Source organism: Spinacia oleracea, chromosome 6, assembly GCF_020520425.1.
Source record: "Spinacia oleracea cultivar Varoflay chromosome 6, BTI_SOV_V1, whole genome shotgun sequence".
NCBI classification, from domain to species: domain Eukaryota; kingdom Viridiplantae; phylum Streptophyta; class Magnoliopsida; order Caryophyllales; family Amaranthaceae; genus Spinacia; species Spinacia oleracea.
The window spans coordinates 54,690,021-54,699,155 of NC_079492.1; the positions used below are offsets into that span (position 1 = coordinate 54,690,021).

The 9,135-nt window shown below is 36.4% G+C and overlaps 1 protein-coding gene across 4 annotated transcripts; it reads right to left on the reverse strand.

Annotated features, from left to right (window-relative positions):
• Positions 1–323: 323 nt before the first annotated feature.
• LOC130464090 (uncharacterized) lies at positions 324–6,347 on the reverse strand. Of its 4 annotated transcripts, none has more exons than XM_056833493.1 (9): positions 5,990–6,347; positions 5,757–5,849; positions 4,354–4,464; positions 3,697–3,926; positions 3,091–3,309; positions 2,919–3,011; positions 2,364–2,503; positions 1,881–2,269; positions 324–602 (listed from the first exon to the last, which is right to left on the reverse strand). In XM_056833493.1, the coding sequence occupies exons 3-8, from the start codon at positions 4,451–4,453 to the stop codon at positions 1,885–1,887; spliced, it is 1,167 nt and encodes a 388-aa protein (XP_056689471.1). In that variant the 5' UTR covers positions 4,454–4,464; positions 5,757–5,849; positions 5,990–6,347; the 3' UTR covers positions 324–602; positions 1,881–1,884. The 4 variants fall into 4 exon arrangements, with proteins under 4 accessions (XP_056689471.1, XP_056689470.1, XP_056689473.1 ...); XM_056833492.1 differs by having other exon boundaries at positions 5,757–5,852; XM_056833495.1 differs by lacking the exon at positions 4,354–4,464 and having other exon boundaries at positions 5,990–6,345.
• Positions 6,348–9,135: the final 2,788 nt, after the last annotated feature.

The window sequence follows — 9,135 nt, forward strand, 5'->3', positions numbered from 1 at the left end:
AAAAAATCGCCCTTAACTCGCCCTGTTAGGTTCGTCCTATTAGCTTTCCAGGGCAACACTATATATTCGCCCTTTTTGATCAAAATCAAATAGGCCAAATAATTTTCGCCTTCTTTGTTTGAAAACAAGGAGGGCAACTTAAATCTCGCCCTCTTTGATGATTTTTCGCCCTCTAAAACAGTTTAAATAGGGCAATTGTCTGCGTCATTTTTGTTCAAAATCAAAGAGGGCAACTTGTTAAAGTTGCCCTCTTTGTTCTATTTTTTATTTTTAAAAAAATAAATCATATATCATATAAAAGACAACTGATTGTGTAAGAAATATGCAGAAGATTTTGAAATCATATATCATGTAATGAGAATAGGTGATTGGAGAACAACATATATCATATAATTTGAATCTGTCAATACAATAAAATAAGCACTGTGATCAAGCATCTTCCAAGGCGATCAGTTTTACATGCTGTCCTGATTGTGTCATAAAGTTGAGCACAACAGCTTGATTACTGAGTTTGAGCAAACGATAACAACACCCCAGCAGAATTGTGAGTAATATGTAGCCTACAAACATTCCTTGATTCAGTACCAGCCAGCATCAAGATCCTGTAAACAGGTAGGAGTATGTTAGAATAGATTCTTAGTACATCCACAGCTCAACCATTTTCTTTATCATCTAAAAACCTAAGTAAAGCATGTATAGCAGGAGGGTGATACAATACATGGAAGATCTTTAGAGAAACAAGCACCAATATATGTATAGAAATTACAACCAAATCCTGGGAATAATCTGGAAGGTTAGAAAAAATAAAAATGGCTCATTGTATTGTTTGCTGATCCCTGAAAAGGAGATGGAAGGAATGCCCTGATGACTTTCGCAAAGGGAATGAAACGCATGTCATTCTTTTTTAGTTTTTCTATGAGTATCTTGCCAACTGAACCCTTGAAGGTATGATACAGAAATATTACAAAGGTTGATATTGCACCTATAAAGTACAAACCCTCCACTACTAAACAGCGAATAACTGAAATCCAACTTCTGCGAATCAATAGAACAATATTGTGTTATGGAGTAGATCATTGATCATGTACTGTCTGAGTCAAGCTGTAGGCAAAGTATTAATTAGTAGAATCATGACCCTATGGAATTCTGATCATCTGCTTATTTCTAATTGATGATAGCTCTCTAACAACATCACTCATGCCAATCCTATCTTGCGGGATGTCAGCACAGCAAGAAACAGCTATTTCAAGTATAGATATCAAGATCTCCAACATCTTCCCGCTCTCTCCATCTATGTCTGTAAGAAGATCAGGATCTAGACTTTCGGTCACCCTTTCAGGCAATGTTCTTTTCACGAATGTACAGACATTTTAATTATACTATTACCATATTTACCAAGCACCAACTAGCCAAATAGCAGTTTCGACAACAGTTTTTAGTCACCATAACCTATTCTTAGATGAAACTCCTACCACATCACATGCCCCTCCCATCTTTGACCCTTGCAGTATTATTTGTGCAACACCTATACAAGTACATGAAAATCACCCAAACTTGTGAAACACAGGAAATGGCCGGTCTCTCATTGTTTTTCCTATGTCTAGAACAGTTTATAAATGCTCAGATCTCTCAATAAATTTATATCTACTCATGTAAATATGTTATCACTTTTCAGCTAACGATCTGTAATATACCCTTGTACAGTTGTACTAAAAGAGTTTAATCTTGTCAAAGTTAATTCTTAATCCAGATATTATAATCTTATCAAAATTTAAAATTAATTTTGGCAGCATCTCCCCATAAAATACTTGTATTTACCCCAACCCCCACAAGTATATATTCACAATAATTTCAATTTCATTTCAAGTATCAAATATTACCTCTTTATGTCAAGGATTCAAGGCCAATTTTCTCCATGATTAACTTAAGCTTCTGTTCCAGTTCTTCTTGTTTCTTCTTAGCTTCATTTTCCTTTCTCAAAGTTTCAGCTTTATGATGCTCAAATTCAGCTCGCATCGTGTTGTTCTCATTCTGGAGTTGCACTACAGTTACTTCCAACTCAGCCCTTCCTTTCTTCCCGTCCTTGGACAACACCGGGTGACCTTTACCCAACCCCCGTGCATAACCTGAACGATATCCAAGAACTTTTTCATAGGCCACATCTACGGAAACATTGTCTGCACCTTTCTCTCCAACTTCTTTCTCATGCAACTGTTTAAACTCGTTGTACTTAATTTCAGCCTCGTCATCAAACTTTCCATTTTTGTGCCTATCGATAATATAAAAGTAAGAAGAGAGAAAGTGATGAGTGTAGGAGTTAAACTGTATGCAACCAGACTATCCTTGCATTGACAAATTAATACCTCTTTGTCTTCTCCCATAGCTTCAAATACATAGGGTCGCCATTAGCTTGTGTTGTTAATGTAGTTGCATTTGAACTAGATGCATTTGTGGCCTCGTTCTCCTCTTCACGCTCATTACTACCTGCCTCTGCCTCAAGTTCCTAGGAAATTTATACAGTAAAGTTTTCATTCTCCTCATCGTTCCAAACATAGTGCCAACCACGCCAGTTTTCTAGATGTTAATTTTTCAGACAGATAAAACATGCACATAACAATCATACAGCAGTTGTTATGTCACTGTTGAATGATTGAACAGAATAAGATGACTAAAGCCACTGCACATTTCAACAAAGTATTGACAAACAAATACGTTGGTAATTTCTTTGCTAGAACTTCTAGTTGCTCAAAACCTGAAGAAACTCTAGAGTCTATACGGAGATTTGGAACATAAGTAGTCAGTAGACTCGGTAGGTGTAGGGTAGATAACTAACCTAGAGCAAGCTGATAATATATACAGTAAAGTTTTCAATAATTATAAACAGTAAAGTTTGACAAGAAGTTTGACAAGAAGCTCACCAATTCATAAATTGTCCTAGCTATTGATTTGGCACCACAAGCTGACCGGATCTTCTTTGAAAGAGCATTCGCCCTATTCTTTTCACTTCTTTCCTATTATTTACAAAACTGTATATTAAATTACTAAACGATGACAATGCAAATAAATATATATATCGTAATTAATACTTGCCCTCTGTTTAGGAAGGTTCCAATAGCTATATATAAGCCACCTCCATTGAGCAAGATCAATTGTTGCTGGGCAGGCACGCTCCACCTCTTTCAAATTTCTGCTCTTTGAAAAATAGGCCGCCTTCAGCCTTTCTCTCCGATGTCTGTAAAGGGCAGAACATTGAATCCTTAGTGCTTTCTCAATGTGTGCACCGTCAGCTTCACTGAAGTCATACTTAGCCTACAAAAAGTTGAAGACGACAGCTTGTTATAAAAGAGAAGTTCAACTTGCTGCTGCTGGTCACAGCAAAGACTAGCAGAAATGGTGGCTTGCATGATTAAAACAATATTTCAAACTCAAGGAAGCAAGAAACTAAAGTACCTAGATGTTCATTTAATCCCAATTCATCTTCCACAAACAATATCATATTTCAGTGAAGAAACAGAGATTAAAATCTAACAATATTTTATATTTGGAAGTACAAGTTCTTTTCTGCTTCTTTGACAAATCATCTAGCTTTGCAGTTTATTCACCAAGTCTGTGAACATCTCCATGTATTGCTAGCAGACAAAGCTTAAGGAGAGAATAATAAATTACTGGTAGCAGTCTTGAATTAGTAAGCCATACCTTAATCCTACTATACAATCGATCTGTTGCTTCTTCAGGCATGTCATTCCAACTTGTAACACTAAGAGGGCATATTTCTTTCACCCAATCAGTACATTCGGCCACAAATTGATTTGCACGATCGCCCACAATAGATCCCAAAGCTGCTGGAATACGAACTTTGACCTTTCCTGGTTGCACACTTCTCAACTTTTTATATTTAAGTGCTCTGCTTGGACCTCGAAAGGGACCTGAAAACAAAAGAATGTAAACAAAACAGATATAGAAAATGATGTATCTTCTGAGGATTTCTCTATTTTTGTTGGGGATGGGGGGAAGGAAGTTGTTATAGTTTTACTTAGCTGTTCACTGAAGTTTCTGTAAGATCAAATTTCTAGTTTAGAATCTGTTTCTGAGATAGAAATATTAGAATCTGTTTCTGAGATAGTAATATTAGAATCTGTTTTTCCATTCTAAGAATATGTTTTTCTTAATATTCAGTTGTATAAATCTAGAAGATGTGTGTGGAAACATGAAATTGTTTATAATTAATTGACTTCGGCTCTTAAAGTAGATCATCTAGCAGTCTATGTACTAACAATTGGGAATTCCAAAGTAGAATATTGCAAGTTGTTATAACAGATAGAAAATTGCTTGATTCTGCTGACGTATTTCTACCTTGTCTTTTTTTCTTTGGTTGTTGAATGGTAGACTCTACGAGGTGATTACTATTGTTAGATTCTAATTGCGATAACGATGATTGAGTCTCCGGATTCATTGTTCTTTTTCCTACAAAATCAGAAGACATTTCTTAGAATATGCCTTAGCAATTAATACATCAGCAGTAGCAGCAAAAGAAGTTAGCTATGACAAGAAAGAGAAAGCAAGGAGGGGCATTGACAATCAAAAAGGATAAGATATCTCAACCTCAAAACAAAAGCTTAAGCATTTACAGACTTCTTTAATGATACACTAATCTGGAAGTTCTGTGAGGCCCAAATGGAACTGTATTCAAGTTAAAGAAAAGTAGTTATCGAAGGAAGCTAAATATACCTCAACCTACACTGATCAAATTTAAGGACAGTCAAATCAGCAAGTCTCTCCAAAGATACTCAGCTAACAAGTAGACAGATTGCTTGCTAGATGATTTTTATTGCACTTTCCAAAGATAGTAAGTGATTGGAACTGTTTCGACAAGTTCTTCTGTTATGACTAGTACTGTTGAGATAAGGCTTGATTTGAAGCACACCCAGTTACCTCACCTACATGTTTAGGTCAACCTTGATCGAAAATGTGCTTCATTGCTAAGCAATATACAACATATTAACCAAATGATAATAGTATCTTCTTTTTTTGAGGGGAAATGATAATAGTATCTCGTTCTCGCTAACTTACAAGTAGTATATATGTGTTTTATTGATTTCGGAAAATTCGATCCTCCTACCCCCCTCTATAATGCCATATTTTTAATTTACTCCTGATATATTTTTTCTGATCCACCCATTTGTTTATGTTGACAACTCTCCGAACAAAAGTATTGAGTATTGACTTTGACTAGTTGATCTTGGACACAACTTATAAAGCTCATCTCCTGTCATTAGCTTTTACAATCTGTTTGAAGTTTAGACTTAATAAGGAGTGATATGAAACAAAGACTTACATGAAAGCGGAAAAAAAACAGTAAATCCAATCATAATACAGATTACATTGTACTTCGTATGTGATTATCAACTATACACAAGGAGTACATTAAGCCATATCGTAATTCTACGGGTTCATTCTAGGATGTTACACATATGCATATTTAATATAATAACAAAGAGAAAATAATGAATTTGGCCAGAAAAATAAGATAGGACTAATGTGCAGTGCAAACCCGAACCAAATGCCTTTAAACAGAGATAAGAGACTATAGTGCTATGAGAAAATAACATTCACAGGGCAGAGCACCAGATTAATTCTCCCACAAATTAAATTTCCCATGGATTCAATTTAATCAAATTCAATTGAATCAAACTGAAGTAACAGAAATATAAACAAAACTAAAACATGAAATTGGTGATTTTGGAGAGAGTAAAAACCTTCTCAGAGTACTGACAGGGAACGCAAGGACGAGAAGGAGAGCACTCAAAAATAGTTTCCGACGCCCTATTCCTTCTTTTTCTTCGTTTTCTCTACTACATACAACAACAAATCATAAAAAATATGACACAAGTTACTGTACAAATCCTAATTCGTCAATTAGGTTCAAAATTCAAATACCAGCTCACAAAAAAAAAACGCAAAGAGAGAAGAGGTTGAGCAAATACGATACCAGACGAACTTCAGGGGAACTTCAGATAGGTGCTATTGGACCGAATTTCAGGCGACCTCAATCGAATTTCAGGCTACCTCAACAAAATTTCAGGCAAACTCTACCAAATTTTAGGCGAACCAAAATGCAGAGTATTAGGGTTTATGACCAGCGAGATTGAAGATGGAGAGGGATTGAGAAAGATAAATTAGAGCTTCTAAATTGCAGATTTAGGGAGAGAGGAAGCTGAATATAGAGAAATCAAATTTCATTTCCTTCATTTTGGGATTCTCGCGAATAGAAGTTAGGGTGAAGCACTGGTGCAGTGGTGCGTTCCTGGAGTTAATTCTTTTGTTTTTTTTTTAAATAATTGATCAAAGAGGGCGAATCATAAAAGTCGCCCTTCTATTACTTCTTCTATTATTAAAGACAACAAACCGTTGGAAGTTGTCCTTTCTGTCCTTATCAAAGAAGGCAAAATAACATTTCGCCCTCTTTGTTTTTATAAAAAAGGACGACATTTTTTTGCCCTGTTTGCCTTTTTATACAAGGGCGACTTTGTTGGCGCCTTTATTTTTACAAAATAATCGCCCTCGTTGCTACTGATTCTTGTAGTGTTCATCCAATAATTCGTAAAAAATTCCGAAAAATCAACAAAAAATCCAAATTTTCGACAGATGCAAAAACAATAATAATCATGCTAATTCATGCTTTGAATACATAAGGCTCATGATACCACTGTAGGGGATTACAGTTAAACATAATAACATGTGTGGAACAATCCCCAAAGCCAGGAAACATGTATAAAGCACAGATTAAGCAAACTTACATTCGGAGCGTGTTTTCCACAATAATCTGTCAACGAACACGAACAAAGAACTCCACTTGTCGTTCCTCTACTTGGTTCACCGACACGCCAGATCCGTCTTGATTATCGTAGCTTAGACAATCGATCAAGATACTTTGCTTTTTGGGAAGAACTCACTTTGGAGGCACAGAGAGAATTAGGCTTCTCTGTGTCTCTAGGGTTTGAGTAATATGAATTGTGTGTTGTTGGAAAATACAATATGCCTATTGTATTAATGATGTAACCGGCCAAGAACCAAAGGCCTTGACCGGCCACATCACGCAAGCACACACGGACCGCACGCCCGCGCCCAGCGATACACTGCATGCCGAAGCCCACAGCGCGCGCGCCGAGCAGCTAGGCCGTGGGCCTTGCTCGCTCGTCGCTGCGATGCGCTGTTGCGTGCTCGCGCCCAATGGGCCGGCCTTTCTCGCCTTTGCTCGCGAGCTTGCTGGCTCGTTGGGCCTTGCACGCTTACGTGCTTGGCTCGACGGGCCGGCAACTCCGATGCCCTTCGTATTCGCGATTTAATATATTTCCGATATATTATTTATCGTTTCGTATACGACGAATCACCGTCGTACGATACGATTTATTCGTGTCGCCCAGCTTACGAATATTCGCGATACGATATACGATTCCGACAAAGGTCGTATCGTATAATACATTTCCAACTAATTCCCGAAAAGCTATTAAATGAATTTCCGATTCATTTAATCCGGTGATCTGTTACGTGTCATTGGTGTGACCTTGTAGGTTCAGTCAAGAGTAAGTTGTGAGTTCAATATCCATTAGAACTCACTGATCGGAAGCATTGCTCCAGCTAGCTGTTCCGATCACTTGATCTCACTGAATTAATTGTTCGCAATTAATCTGAACCTTGCTATTAGACTTAATGCACCTTGGGTGAAGGACATATTTCCTTCAACATCATATCACAATATATATATGTCCAAATTATAGTATTTTATAATTACAGTGATCACTTTGGGAAGATAACTAGCAGTTATCGAATGAAATATTTTATACAATATTATATATGTATGATGTGATAATTTAGGCCATCCGGGTTTAAGAACACCCATCATGAGAGTTTATTGTTAAATAAAAGTTTATGTGCTGACACTCCCTCATATGTTGTATATATTCAAAGGCAAGACTTAATGATGAGGTTGAGTTGTATTTCAATCGAATAGTTATAATGAATCGATTGAGAAAATAAATACAATAGATATTAATGACTTTAAAAACTTGTATAATGATATGATAGGTGATTTGAAGTTCACCGTGATAGTCAGCGACCTGAAGTTCACCAGAATGATGGTAGGTGACTTGAAGATCACACTACTACAGAAATATGCTTTTATAGCGCTTTTTTAATAGCGCTTTTACCCATTTCGCTGTCAAATGTATCAAATAAGAAATTTAATAGCGCTTTTAAAATAAATGCTATCGTATACATTCTTTTATAGTGGTTCCTAATACAACACTATTAAAAAAAATTAAATAAATAAATAAAACCGCCTAAGAGTAAAATCAGTAAATTAAAGGATGGCATTTTTATCCTTGATGTTCTACGCCTCCCTCGACATTTGGAGATTTCTCTATGCCTCGATTGCCTCCCCCTCACCTCCTAGCTTCTCCATCTCTCTCCTTCTTAGATCAGCCCCTCTCTCCTCCTCGCATCTCCTCCTCTAAAGTCCTTGATCTTTTAGCGTGTATGGAAACGGTGTGGCGACGTTGTCGTTTTAGGTGGCGATGTTGGTGCTTGTGGTGCTGTAATTCCTTGATAAGGGTTTCGATTTGGGTTATTTTTTGGTATGACCTTCTTCAATTTTCTCTCATTAAGTTTTGAATTTGGGTCTTTTGCATAATTCACAAGTTTTAAACTTCGATTTTCTAAGTAGACTTCTGATTTATGTTTAGATCTTAGGTTTTTGCATAATTGGGTTCCTCGACATTTGGGGTGATAGAGTTTGCTAACAATTAAAGTCGACTTGATCTTGCAGGTCTATCTTGAAAATTTCAATTGCTTCTTTTACATGTCTAACTTAATACCGCTCATGTCTAACTTAATACCGCTAGTTTTTGTTGAGTTTAGAAGTTGATGCTTTATATTACTACATTGTTAATTTTGCTCGAATGGTTTGTTCATTGTTAACTGGTTATACTAAATTTTGGGTTTGAGTAAATATCATATAATCATGTGCTTAGTTGCTAATTCAATCAGAAATTGTAGAATTTGAACCAGTCTATCTTCATAAATACTGTATAACCACAATTCTGATGACATTTACGGTTTATCAAAGAGGGATTATGT

Coding starts and splice junctions, on each gene's coding strand:
- LOC130464090 (XM_056833493.1), bottom strand. CDS start 4,453: ATGAATCCGGAGACTCAATCATCGTTATCGCAATTAGAATCTAACAAT. Junction 3,927..4,353: donor ACCAAAGAAAAAAAGACAAG/GTAGAAATACGT, acceptor TTTTGTTTTCAG/GTCCCTTTCGAGGTCCAAGC. Junction 3,310..3,696: donor GATTGTATAGTAGGATTAAG/GTATGGCTTACT, acceptor AACTTTTTGTAG/GCTAAGTATGACTTCAGTGA.